This window comes from Microcaecilia unicolor, chromosome 3, assembly GCF_901765095.1.
Source record: "Microcaecilia unicolor chromosome 3, aMicUni1.1, whole genome shotgun sequence".
Lineage (NCBI taxonomy): Eukaryota > Metazoa > Chordata > Amphibia > Gymnophiona > Siphonopidae > Microcaecilia > Microcaecilia unicolor.
The window spans coordinates 368821908-368836331 of NC_044033.1; the positions used below are offsets into that span (position 1 = coordinate 368821908).

The 14424-nt window shown below is 43.0% G+C and overlaps 1 protein-coding gene across 1 annotated transcript in view; it reads right to left on the reverse strand.

Moving 5' to 3' along the window:
* Positions 1-14424, reverse strand: part of LOC115464762 (triadin-like) — a 248485-nt gene that overhangs the window by 87178 nt on the left and 146883 nt on the right. The window contains exon 19 of the mRNA XM_030195115.1: positions 36-71. Coding sequence (XP_030050975.1) covers positions 36-71 — 36 coding nt within the window. The remainder of the gene's footprint in view (positions 1-35; positions 72-14424) is intronic.

The window sequence follows — 14424 nt, forward strand, 5'->3', positions numbered from 1 at the left end:
GCTTGATTTAAAACAGGAAAGGAAATTGTTTTTACCTTCTGCTGCTTTGGATACTTCGTGTTCCTTGTGGGCTGTAAACACAAAGATGTAATGTTTATTCATATATTAAAATTCAGTAATAAATGAAATCCCCCACAACCTGCATGCACAGAAGGTAACATGACAACGGGTGACCTTTTCCTCTGCAGCCCACCTCTTTTTTTAAACTTTGTCTTTCAGCCAAGAGCTACAGCAGTGACACAAATGTTTCATGCCTCTGAGCTTCAAGATAGAGGTGAGACGAGTGGGAGACAGAGCAAGCAGAAAACGAGTGCAGCAAGCCTTATTCCCTGGCTTAGTGGAAGATATTTCCATCCTGCTCACTTAACTTCTAGACTTTCACTAACAATTACTTATTTGTATTTGAGTGACATTTTTTTTATTTACAGTACCTGTACATGCAACCCCTCCATTTTTTGGCATTTCTTTTTTTTAATAATTGTTTTTTTAATGTCATTCTCTTTTGTGCATAAATCCAACTCTGCATATGTCAATTTTTTATACGTACAGTGCACTCATGTTCTGCTTCTATAAATTGCTTTGCAGAGACCTCTACTGAGAATAGGTATGTAACTTTTTGACTTAAGGCCTTATTTGCTAAGGTGCGTTGGTGTTTTTAGCGCGCCTATACTTAGCACGTGTGCTAACCATGTAGGCGCCTATAGGGATATTGTAGGCACGTACATGGTTTATGCACGTACATGGTTAATGTGCTTTAAAAACATTAACACACCTATAACGCTGCTTAGTAAACAGGGCCCTTAGAATACTATCACAGTTTCTGGAACAGAGGGCATCTATCTTGTCTGCAATTGATAGCAGTAAGAGGAGACACTGTTTAAACAGAAACTGTGTTAGTATAAATGCCAGGCCCAATGGGAATAGCCTTGTCTTTGGCTACCGCTCCCTGGCCAGTATACCAGTACTGCAAGGGAACAAGGCTTGACTGTTGTTCCTAACTAAAATACACCTAACCAAAGGGAAGAAGACCGCTGGCTACCAAAGCAACAGCATCTAGAGAGAATAGGAGAGAAGTGCATGTAACAGAACCCACACAGCTACAAAAGTGAAAGTTGGAATGGGAAACCAGCTCAACACCCTGCCTGAACAGGAGTAATAGGAAGAAATATTAACAAGACCAAGCTTGAACAACTATGAAGGGGACAGAGGGGGGAGCTAGAGAAAACAGCAAGACACAGGACCTCATTAGCCAGTAGCATTGGGTAATGGACCACCTACAAGAAATTTGACAGAAAGCTGTGCTACCTAAAAAGAGACACTATAGAATAGCTTCCTCTTCAGGAGGAGGGGTTTAGAGAGAGTAAAGATGCGAAGGACTCTTATCAAGAACTTCCACCAACACAGAGAATTTATAAGGAGATCTACCAAAGCATTTAAGTGTTCAATCTACTTTATTCTATTACTGGTTAGTTCTTAGCATTTTGCCCCCTTGTTTTTCCTGCACCATCCAAATTGAAGTAAACCTTTTGGTTCAGAACTGCAACTTCTGGCCTGGACTGACTTGTTTCATGAAAGGAGATTGCTGAATGAGTCCCTCCTTCCCCATGGGCCTCTAACATCAAATGGCACCCGTTCACCTTTAGCATTACTTTTGTAGTACTACCATTAGGGGTCAAGTTGCCAAATTTGTTATCTTAACTCCTATCAGTAGTACCATGAACATGTGATGAATATGTGTGTATAAAAGGCCCATGGCAGCCAGTATTTATAAGAACGCCGACCACCACTATCTATGTGTGATAGTATATTCTCAACATTATACTATGCTCTATCATCTCCATGAGCTAGATGAGGAAACGAACAATGAAATAATAACAGAAATTAGGAAAGCTAACAAATTTGGAAACAGTAATAATGGGAGATTTCAATTAATCTGGTATTAATTGAGTAAATATATCATTGGAGCACATTAAGAAGGTAAAGATTCTAGATGCCATAAATGACTGCTTCATGGAGTTCTAGAAATGAGAGGGGAACAACTCGATATCTAATCATCACAGCAATATAGGAACTGTTGTGAGATCTAATGGTGGTAGAACCACTTGGCAATAGTAATTGTACCACAATCTGCCTGCGTGCTATTCTATAATGCAGTGTGCCCAAATTGTCTAGTGTGCAAATAAAAAAGGGACAGGTATCTGGGAAAGACATGGGCAGATTAGGGGCATTCCAAACATTTAGACACAGTGCTATAGAATAGGGCTGTTTGCACGCCAAACTGCCATCAGTTGAGCGTGAGGATTTACACCAGATTTCAGCAGACATAACTCCTGGCACCCAAAGTTGGGCACTGGAATCAGCCCTAAGCACTATTCTATAAAGGGCACCTCGTGTGGATTGCTTTTTATAGAATAAATTGCTCTCAAAATATTGTAATGAGTAGCAGATTATTACTATAATATTCAAATTTTAAACAAATGAAACCTCACAAGTCCATGGTGCCTACATAGTTGGCCTCAATTTAAATGGACTCCATATCACTGGTTTCCTAGAAACCTCCGAAACCAACCACAGAGTTAAAAACTCCCTAAGAGGAGACAAAGACAAATATTTTGAGAGCAAATTATGTTGTTCAGTTTCTTAGATTTGTTGTTCTTGAGCTCCAGATTTAATAATTTGAGATTTCTTTATAGAACACAAATTTAACACAGGCTTTTCTGGCATCTTGGGTTAGCACCCAAGAAAAAGACCTAGGTGTCATTGTAGACAATACACTGAAATTTTCTGTACAGTGTGTGGTGGCGGCCAAAAAAAAGCAAACAGGATGCTAGGAATTATTAGGAAAGGGATGCAAAATAAGTCCAAGTAGACTATAATGCCTCTGTACCACTCCATGGTGTGACTCACTTTGAATATTACGTTCAATTCTGGTTTCTGTATCTCAGAAAAGATACAGCGGAATTAGAAAAGGTTCAAAGAAGAGCAATCAAAATGATAGAGGAGATGGAGCTCTTCTCATATGAGGAAAGGCTGAAGAGGTTAGGGCTCTTCAATTTGGAAAAGAGGGGAGATATGATTGAGGTCTACAAAATCCTGAGTGGTGTAGAACGAGTAGAAGTGAATTGATTTTTTACTCTTTCAAAAAGTACAAAGATTAGGGGATCCTAAATGAAGTTGCATGGAAATACTTTTAAAACAAATAGGAGGAAATATTTTTTCACTCTACAAATAGTTAAGCTCTGGAACTCGTTGACAGGGAATGTGATAACAGTGGAGGAGTGGCCTAGTGGTTAGGGTGGTGGACTTTGGTCCTGAGGAACTGAGTTTGATTCCCACTTCAGGCACAGGCAGCTCCTTGTGACTCTGGGCAAATCACTTAACCCTCCACTGCCCATGTAAGCTGCATTGAGCCTGCCATGAGTGGGAAAGTGCAGGGTACAAATGTAACCAAAATAAATAAAATTAGCATATCTGGCTTTAAAAAAGTTTTTTTTCCAGGAGGAAAAGTCCACGGTTTGTTATTGAGATGGACATAGGGAAGCCACTGATTGCCCTGGGATTAGTAACATAGAATGTTGCTACTAATTGGGTTTCTGCCAGGTACTTGTTATCTGGATTGGCCTCTGTTGGAAGCAGGATGCTGGGATAGATGGGCCAATGGTCGGACCCAGTATGGCTATTCTTATGCTCGTATCTAACTTTGGGCGCCACTTACTGAATCTAGCCCATAGTACCAGGGCAGTCTGTGTGCAGAACTAGGGTGGAGTTCACGGTTAGCAGTGTTCTCCGTGGGGCAGGATAATGCAGCCACACTGGTAGCCCTCTCCACAGGCTGCATGATTGGATTAGATTGACCAGTCAGCATCGAGGAACTCCTTCCTGATCTGTGCTCAAGCTGCTCATCTTCAATTTTTCTTTTTCCACATACTGCTACGGACATGCTCTCCATTTCTTCACAGGGAAAGCTGAGAATTTTATTTATTCTTTAAATGGAGCAGTCAAGTGCCTACCCAAAGGGCCTTTTTAAGATACTTGCGGGGTCTTTCACAGTGTTGCTGCTTTGCAGCTAGACTCAGTGGGCTCACATGCATTACCAGTGGGTCCCAGCACAAACTTGGCTTCCCTTCATTGGACTTTTCCTTCAGACTTGACGACACAAGTACCTTCGCTGAAGGGGAAGCCTGTTAAGCAGCATAAACAGTCCCCTATAGCACTCTGAGAGCCAAAGCAACAGCAACCTCATTTTTAAAGTGCTCTAGGGATTCTACTCCCTCACCAAAGTCAGCACAAGAATTCATGGTGCCACAGCCACCTCAAATGAAGCTTAAAAAGGTGAGCAAAACTAAACATTTAGACTCACCACTTAGTCATCAAATGTCTGTATAGGTACCTCCTATTTAGACAGCTATACCTACTACTACTTCTTCTGCTCCAGTCACACAAGAGGCAGCTTCTTTGTTATTTCAATTTCATCTGCAAATGTTACAGCAGCCACAGCCTCTCCTGCATCCTTCTTATATGCTTCCAACACAATCAGGAGTTCCACTGCTGGTGCCGCATACACCCTCACAGCTCCATTGATGTGCCCTGTCAGCCTAGCGCCTTCTTCACAACAGTGGTAATTTTCTCTATCTGACCCTATTGAAGTCTACAAATCTGAAGAAGACCAGCCTTTACCAGTTAACCCGCTTTCCAGAACCTCTACCTTCTGACCCTGCAGTGGGACTCAATCCACAATCAGCAAAGACAGATGTCCCTGAGGACGTCAATTATAATACATATATTCAGAAGCTCCTGAAGGATCTTGCTTTGGAAGCTCAGTCAACTACTATGAATAAAAACAACTTTCAAAGTATTCTCTTCACTCTCTTTCAGGACCAGTGGCAGTCCCATTCTGTTCTTCAGGGTCTGCACCCTAAAATATGGCAAAATCCCTACACTTAGCAATCTACTTCAAAACGCCTAGATGAGAAGTACAAAGTTCAACCTGCTCCAGGTCATAAAAAGACACAACTTCCACATCATTCTGTGGTGTTTGAGGCGGTCATAAATAAGTACAAAATCATTCCCACTTCAGGCACAGGCAGCTCCTTGTGACTCTGGGCAAGTCACTTAACCCTCCATTGCCCCATGTAAGCCGCATTGAGCCTGCCATGAGTGGGAAAGCAAGGGGGAAAAAATGTAACAAAAAAAAAAATAAAAATGAAGTCTCATCCTCAGTGTCCTCCAGGGAAAGACCCAAAGTCTTTAGATGCAGTTGCTATAAAGTTTTTGCAGGAGTCATGCTTGCTTCCAGAATTGCTGCACATCAATTGCAGATATTGCACTATCAACAGTCTAAACTTTATTTATTTGTTGCATTTGTATTCCACATTTTCCCACCTATTTGCAGGCTCAATGTGGCTTACAATATTACATCATGGCAGGTGCCATTCAAGAGTAGGTGAACAATTGGTTACATACAAAAAACAACAACAATAACAACAACAAACAAACCAAGTGTAACATAATGGATATAATCAATTCAGTAAATCAGAAAACAGTCAGATTATTAACTAAGTAGTGATGCATTGGGAATTCCTATTGTTTCTACCCTCATCTCCCCTTACGTTCCCGCCCGTAACCTCCGTTCACAGGATAAATCCCTCCTCTCAGTACCCTTCTCCACCACCGCCAACTCCAGGCTCCGCTCATTCTGCCTCGCCTCACCCTATGCTTGGAACAACCTTCCTGAACCCTTACGCCAAGCCCCCTCCCTGCCCGTCTTCAAGTCTTTGCTTAAAGCCCACCTCTTCAATGCTGCGTTCAGCACCTAACCCTTACCGTTCAGTGAATCCAGACTGCCCCAATTTGACTGCCCCTATCGGACCGACCATTCACTTGTCTATTAGATTGTAAGCTCTTTGAGCAGGGACTGTCTCTCTTTGTTAAATTGTACAGCGCTGCGTAACCCTAGTAGCGCTCTAGAAATGTTAAGTAGTAGTAGTAGTAGTAGTAGTAGTGATTATTATGGTAAGCCTTGTTAAAAAGAAAAGTCTTTAGTGATTTTCAAAAGTTGATTAGGTCGTGAATAGTTTTCAGATCAAGTGGTAATGCATTCCACAGCTGCAAATGTCAAACTTTATTTGACATTGGAAACTGTTTCTTCTTCTTTGACTGAAGAGATCTCACAATTTTTCTCTCTATTAGAAGAAATTACTTTTCATTTAATTACCAGTGCTTATGATTTGTATGATACCACCTCCAGGATAGCAGCTGTTTCTATAGAAGCACGATGAATGGCATGGTTATGTGTTTCAGGGCTTCAAGATGATCCTCATGACAGACTGGCTGATGTCTCATATCTTGGCAGCAACTTGTTTGGAGACAAAGTAAAGGATGCAGTATCACAGGTTGAAGATGACAGATCCACTTTTAAAGAACTTTCTAATCTGTCTTCAGACTCTACTTCATCTTTTAAACACTGGAGTTATGTATCCTCACAGAAACATTTTTTTTTGTTACATTTGTACCCCACACTTTCCCACTCATGGCAGGCTCAATGCGGTGGGCAATGGAGGGTTAAGTGACTTGCCCAGAGTCACAAGGAGCTGCCTGTGCCGGGAATCAAACTCAGTTCCTCAGGACCAAAGTCCACCACCCTAACCACTAGGCCACTCCTCCTTACTCTAGACAACTACCACCATGTTAACCTAACCAGATGTCTTACCAAAGGTCCAGACCTAGGGAGATAAAATCTCAGTTACCTTCAATCACTATGTTCCCTAAACCTGCTACTAATTTTTAGGGGGTCGTCTCACTTACTTCTTACTCAATTAGCATCACATCACTACAGACAAGTGGGTATTAAACTTCATAAGGAAAAGATGCAAACTAAAATTTCAAACCATACCCAAGGATTATCCTCCTTCCTTCACTCCTCACAAGCAGTTGTCTATGCTCTACCAGTAAAATCAGCATCTTCTAAACAGAGCTTCTATACAACCAGTTCCTACATCTCAATGCTTCAATGGATTTTACTCTCGTTTCTTCCAGATTTCCAAGAAAACAGGAGGTCTCTGGTCTGTTCTGGATCTGAGACAACTCAACCTTTACCTTAGAAAAGACAAATTTCACATGTATTCCTTTCAAACAATTCCTCCTCTACTGCCACAGAATGGCTGGTTAGTGACTCTGTACTTAAAGGATGCTTATGCTCACATTTCAATATATTTACCTCATTACAAGTACCTCTATCTTATATACAAAGATCTTCATTTCCAGTAAAAAGTACTTCTGTTTGGCCTAGCAACAGCATCCACAGTATTCATCAAGACCCTGGCTGTAGTAGCTGGGATTTACAATAAACTATCAGAAGTCCAACCTCATTCCAACTCATACAATCCTTTTTATAGGATCATTCATGGACTCTACTCAGTCTCATGTGTTTCTTCCTCTGTAACGCATTCAAGCAATTCAGCTCCTAGCTTCTCAACTCCTAACTTCAGTTACTTGCATAGCCAGAACGTTTCTCCAACTTCTAGACCACATGTCTGCATCAACAGTAATGGTTTCTACAGCATGACTCAGAATGTGGACATTACAATGGGCCTTAAAAGGACAATGGTATCAAAGCAACCACAAACTTTCCAGCAAAATTGTTCTCACTTCACAGATCAAACAAGCACTCCATTGGTGGCTTCACACCCCCAATCTACTTGAAGGAGCTCCATTCCACCATCCTCCCATGACTATCACATTGACAACAGATGCTTCACCTCATAGATAGGGAGCTCATCTTCTTCACTACCACACACAAGGACAATGGACTCAGGTAGAATCCACTCTGCAGATCAGCCTTCTCAAACTTATAGCAATTTTCTAAGCAATTCAAACATTTGCATTCCTCCTCAAGGGTCAAGTAATTCTACTCCAGATGGGCAACCAATTCACAATGTTCTATTTGAGAAAACAAGGCGGCACAGTATCTCTGCCTCTCTGTCTGGAGGCATCTCGGATATGAAATCTTCTTCTCCATTTACAAGCAACTCTCCAGGATTCCTACCTTTCAGGCCAATCCATTACATTGGTGGACAAATTGAGCCAAGTTCTCTACCCTCAAGAGTGGTTACTAGCACTCCTGACTGTCCATTATATATTGAAAATATGTGGGACACCTTCCATCAACCTTTTTGCTTCAGACCACAATTACAAATGTCATCAGTTTTGTTCCAGACTTCCCTCCACTTTCAGTCTTCACAAGGACCTGTTTCATCTTTCTTGGGCAAAAGGCCTCTATTATGCCTTCCCTCTGGTTCCTCTCATTCCCAGGATTATCTGCAAAATGATTCAAAATGCAGTACTTCTTATCCTCATAGTACTACTACTACTATTTAGCATTTTTATAGCGCTACAAGGCATACGTAGCGCTGCACAAACATAGAAGAAAGACAGTCCCTGCTCAAAGAGCTTACAATCTAATAGACAAAAAATAAATAAAGTAAGCAAATCAAATCAATTAATGTGAACGGGAAGGAAGAGAGGAGGGAAGGTGGAGGCGAGTGGTTACAAGTGGTTACAAGTCAAAAGCAATGTTAAAGAGGTGGGCTTTCAGTCTAGATTTAAAGGTGGCCAAGGATGGGGCAAGACGTAGGGGCTCAGGAAGTTTATTCCAGGCGTAGGGTGCAGCGAGACAGAAGGCGCGAAGTCTGGAGTTGGCAGTAGTGGAGAAGGGAACAGATAAGAAGGATTTATCCATGGAGCGGAGTGCACGGGAAGGGGTGTAGGGAAGGACGAGTGTGGAGAGATACTGGGGAGCAGCAGAGTGAATACATTTATAGGTTAGTAGAAGAAGTTTGAACAGGATGCGAAAACGGATAGGGAGCCAGTGAAGGGTCTTGAGGAGAGGGGTAGTATGAGTAAAGCGACCCTGGCGGAAGATGAGACGGGCAGCAGAGTTTTGAACCGACTGGAGAGGGGAGAGGTGACTAAGTGGGAGGCCAGCAAGAAGCAGATTGCAGTAGTCTAAACGAGAGGTGACAAGGGTGTGGATGAGGGTTTTGGTAGAGTGCTCGGAAAGAAAGGGGTGGATTTTACGGATGTTGTAAAGAAAGAAACGACAGGTCTTGGCGGTCTGCTGGATATGAGCAGAGAAGGAGAGAGAAGAGTCAAAGATGACCCCAAGGTTTTGAGCTGAGGAGACAGGGAGAATGAGAGAGCCATCAACAGAAATAGAAAACGGGGGGAGCGGGGAGGTGGGTTTGGGGGGGAAAATGAGAAGCTCGGTTTTGGTCATATTTAACTTCAGGTGGCGTTGAGACATCCAGGCAGCAATGTCAGACAAGCACGCTGAAACTTTGGTTTGGATGCAAGGTGAGATATCAGGGGTAGAAAGGTAGATTTGGGAGACATCAGCATAGAGATGGTAGGAAAAGCCATGGGATGAGATTAATGAACCAAGGGAAGAAGTGTAGATAGAAAAGAGGAGGGGACCAAGAACAGAACCCTGAGGTACGCCGACAGGCAGAGGGATAGAAGTAGAAGAGGATCCACCAGAGTGAACACTAAAGGTGCGGAGGGAGAGGTAGGAAGAGAACCAGGAAAGGACAGAGCCCTGGAATCCAAGTGAGGACAGGGTATCGCGAAGTATGCTGTGATCGACAGTGTCAAAAGCAGCGAAAAGATCAAGAAGAATGAGGATGGAATATTGACCTCTGGATTTAGCCAGTAATAGGTCATTGGAGACTTTAGTAAGTGCAGTTTCGGTTGAGTGGAGAGGGCGAAAACCAGATTGTAGTGGGTCAAGAATAGCATGTGAGGAGAGAAAATCAAGGCAGCGGCGGTGAACAGCACGCTCAAGTAATTTGGAGAGAAAAGGAAGGAGGGAGATGGGTCGGTAATTAGAGGGACAAGTAGGGTCAAGTGAAGGCTTCTTAAGGAGAGGTGTGACCACAGCATGTTTAAAGGCAGCAGGGACAGTCGCAGTGGAAAGTGAGAGGTTGAGAATGTGACAGATAAAAGCAATAAGAGTAGGAGAGATGGCATTAAGAAGGTGGGTGGGAATGGGATCAGAGGAACAGGTGGTACATTTTGAGGAAGAAAGGAGAAGTGTAGTTTCCTCAATAGTAACTTCAGGTCAGCCTTGGTATCCATGGCTCTCAACTCTCCCAGACCAACCCAATACTTATTTATTTATCACATTTATACCCCACATTTTCCCACATGTTTGCAGGCTCAATGTGGCTTACAATAAACTGAAAACGTCTAAGAGTTCATCCTTATCTCCTCATTCAACAAAACGGACAATTTCTCCATCCTAATCCCAGAAAGATGTCTTTGATGGCATGGAAACTGCTAGGCTCGAGTCATTTCCTCCAACATTAACAGTCTCTAATGTTTTACATGCCACTCATAAGCCTTCAACTCAAAAATCTTATTCATTCAAATGGAAGAAATTTTCTATCTGGTGTTCCACACAGGGCTTCAATCCTGATTTTTGTCAATTTCTTCTTTATTGACCTACTTACTTTATCTCTCTTTTTCTGGCTTGCAGCCTTATTTTATATGAATTCATCTTGCAGCAATTTCCAGTATCCTTTCCAAGGATAGAACAGTACCACTTTCTTTGCACCTGCTAATCAAGCATTATCTCTAAGGTCTCATCCATTTTCACCCTCCAATCAAGGTACCACCTCCTGCTTGGGACCTCAATCTTGTCCTTACTCAACTATTGCAACCATCTTTTGAACATTTAGCATCAGCTTCACTTCAATTCCTTACACGGAAGACAATATTTCTAGTAGCAATCACCTTAGCCAGACGAGTCAGTGAACTACAAGCTTTAGTGCATTATCCTCCATATACACAGTTCTTCCTTTCTAAGGTAACCTTGCTTACTAATCCTAAGTTTCAGCCAAAAGTTGTCACTGTCTTTCATCTCAATCAGGATATTGTTTTGCCAGTGTTTTACCCAAAACCTTATTCTTCCACCATAGAAAAATCTCTCCACATGCTGGATTGTCGAAGAGTTCTATTATTTTACATTCATTGCACACAACCACACATACTTTCTTCTCAGCATTTCCTGTCCTATCACCAAAAGTCTCTTGGCTCATCAGTGAGAAAACAAACTCTGTCCTCCTGGATTGCAGCCTGTATTTACTTTTGTTACCATCAGCAGAGCTCATTTGTAACCACTGGAGCTCATTCTGTTTGTTCACAGGCGACATCTACAGCTTTCCTCAAGGGACTTCTACTCCTCTATCCTTTACCAGGAAAAGCAGAGGCATCGGACATTGAATCTATGCCTCTACTGTGGTGAGAAGAGACACAATGCACTTAAGTGCCCTAACAAGCCTGAATCTTTAATCCTGGTTCTATCCGAGGACGTGGCAGTGGGAGTGCCCCCTTGGACTCTTTGTATCCAATTCCTAGTCCCAGAAGTGCTTGATTTAGACCAAGGGAAAAAAGTGTCGAGGTTTTTGTGGACTCAGGAGCAGATGGAAACTTTATACATGAAGTTTTTGTTTGGCATTTTAAAATCCCTATCCAGGATTTAACCCAGACCATTCCAGTTTCTTCGGTATATGGGGATATTCAAGGACATCTTAGAACCCAGATGACTTTCCTACGCCTGAGCATAGATGACTACAGGGAGACCATCATTTGTTACATCCTCCAGACATCCGTGAAGCACATCGTCTTGGACTTACCATGGCTTCAGAATCACAACTTGACTATAGAATGGGAGCGAGGAGAAATTACCGCCTGGAGTAATACCTGTCATCAATGTTGTTTGGACTCTGTGATACCTGCTGTCACCCTAACCATTGCTAGTATTCTTAATGATTCACCCCGGACCAGTGAGGATCAGGCCGAGGTATGCCTTGAGTAGCAAGCAGAGACATGTCCGCCTTGTCAGGAGAACAAGAATGCCATAGATTTCTGACTGAGAGGGAGGCTCTTCAGGGTAAAAGTTGCTTGCTTTCAGCGTCCCAGACCGAGGCCACGATTAATTACAAGCCTAGAGATCTTCCAAAGTAAGTTCTTCAAACTCCCACATCATGTATTGTGCCTGAAGATCTGGACTTTGGGAGCATGGTCCAGCACACCCTTGCTTCCAGGAAAGCCAAAAGTTCTGAGGATAGAACAGGGGAGACTACAAGCCAGTGTTTGGTCCTGTTGTTTCTGAGAAGGTTCCTTCACTTGCCTCCTCATGGACTCAACCCTGGACTGAGGAGAAGAGCCCCTTGAGGAGGGTGTACTATCACAGCCACTGCCTTGACTCGGACTGACTCACCTCTCTTAGGGAGGGGTGAAACTCTGTGTTCCTCCTGGTCCTTCCTGTCATGCTATTGCCCTTCTTAGGCACATGCGCATGCCATGGCCTGAAATTTAAAAGGCCAGAGGCGGGAAACCGCCAGGTTGCTTGGGGGATGATGCCACAGGCATGGGCATATTTTAGGAAGGCTATGGCTCTCCTTCAGCACCTTTGCAATGGGTCACTTGGCCTAGTAGTTGCAGCCTTGCCTGTCTCCAGTTCAGCTTGCCTTGACTTGTCTCCAGCCAGCCTTGCTTTCCGTGCCTCCAGCCAGTCGTTCCTGCCTTGTTTCCAACCATCCTTGCCTGCCTTGCCTCCAGTTTGCCTGCCTTGCCCTGTCTCCAACCTGCTTGCCATGCCTTGTCTCCAGCTCCCGCCAAGCCTTCAGTCCCAGCTGTGCCTTGTCTCAATTCCTGCTGAGCTTTGTGCCTAGTTTTAACTGTCCTGTGCCTTGTCTGGGTGACTTGCCTGCCACCAGTAAAGGGCCATTTAATGGCTTTTTAAAAAAAAAGCCCTTTTACCAATGGCAGTAAAAGGTGGCCTCAGTGTGCAGAAATCCCATGCACTGATGCCACCGCAGGTCACCTTTTACCACTGTTTGAAAAATGGACCCCTTAGTGATCAGACCATAAGATCCGGTCCTGAAAAGTGTGGATTTATAAATATTGTGGCCCCCTAAGTTGTAACATTTAAGAGGAAGTACATTTTACCTTTAATAGAGTATACATAAAAAATATAAAACAACCATCAATAGTTGATAATAAAAGCAATAATTATGATTATTTCATATTATAATGTTCATTATTTACAAATGCACTTAATTTTTTATTTTACACGACGCATGGGGATCTGTGTAATATGATTCCCTAAGCTGTAGCTTGTCTAGTTTCTATGTAAATCTGGACCAGCCCAAAGATATATTACCTTGGTTTGCTTTGTGGCAGCTGATCTTATGTCTGTGTGAGTTAATTCTTGTTTTTGGCATCTGGCCCATAATATATACTACATTTGAGGAAGAGCATAAGTGGGATCCCTTTATGTTTAATGTTTTGTTTTTAATGTGGGTAACCATAGGTTCTGGTGTTATATATTTTGACACAGTTTGCAGCTTGATATATTGCAGGGGCTTGTGCCATGTCTTTGCTGTTTCAGGACAATTTTATATAATGCAATATTTTTGTGTTTTTATATTGTTGCATGCTGCAATTATGTGGCTAACAAAAATAAGGCATAGATAAATAAACAAATATGGCAATCTATATTCATCTAAAAATAAAAGACCTGATATTCAGACTGCGGGAGATTAGCTGGGCTGTCTGCAGCAGTTTGCGCTGTACCAGGATATTAAATTCCAGGCCATTTCGGGTGACCTACATTACATATTGTGATAAGGAAGAGGCTGTCCTACCCTGCTTATGCCCCTAGAGGGCGCTGTTCCCCTAAAATGTCCAGGGAGAAGGGCTGGGTGAGTTGCTGAAGGGAGCCAGTAAGGGGAGGTATAGATGGAGGTCGCTAGGACCAGGGAGAGTCCTGGAGGTGGAAACAGGTGCAGCAGGTTATGGGCTGGGTCCTGTTTGGCCATTAACCACTTAAGAGCCCACCTGAGTTGTGAGGGAGAGAGCTGGAGCTAGAGCTAGCAGCGGAGGAAGAGAGCTGGTAGCTGGAGCAGGAGGTCCCCATGTGAAGTACTGGCTGAGCCCTTTGGACTGGTGATGAACTGGGTGCAAAGCAAGGAAGCTGGCTGGGGTAAGAAGGCCCTAGAGTGCCAGGTAGTAGAACTGTGTGTCCAGGGACTGAGTAAAAGACTGTGTGTCTAGAACAGTGAAGAGGTACTGTGTGTCCCAGCTGAAAAGACTGTGTGTCTAGGACAGTGAAGAGGTACTGTGTGTCCCAGAGGAAAAGACTGTGTGTCTAGAACAGTGAAGAGGGACTGTGTGTCCAAGATGAAGAGACTGTGTGTCTAGAGCTGGGTGCTACAAGGCGGGACTGGGTGTCCAGGGACTGAGTTAGTACTGAGCCCAAATGCCTGTGTGAGAGGGCTCAGGGGGAAGAAATCTATGGATATTGAACTGTGCAAGAAGAAATGTTTAAAATGGAAGATTGCACTGAGTAGGAAGAAATGAAAT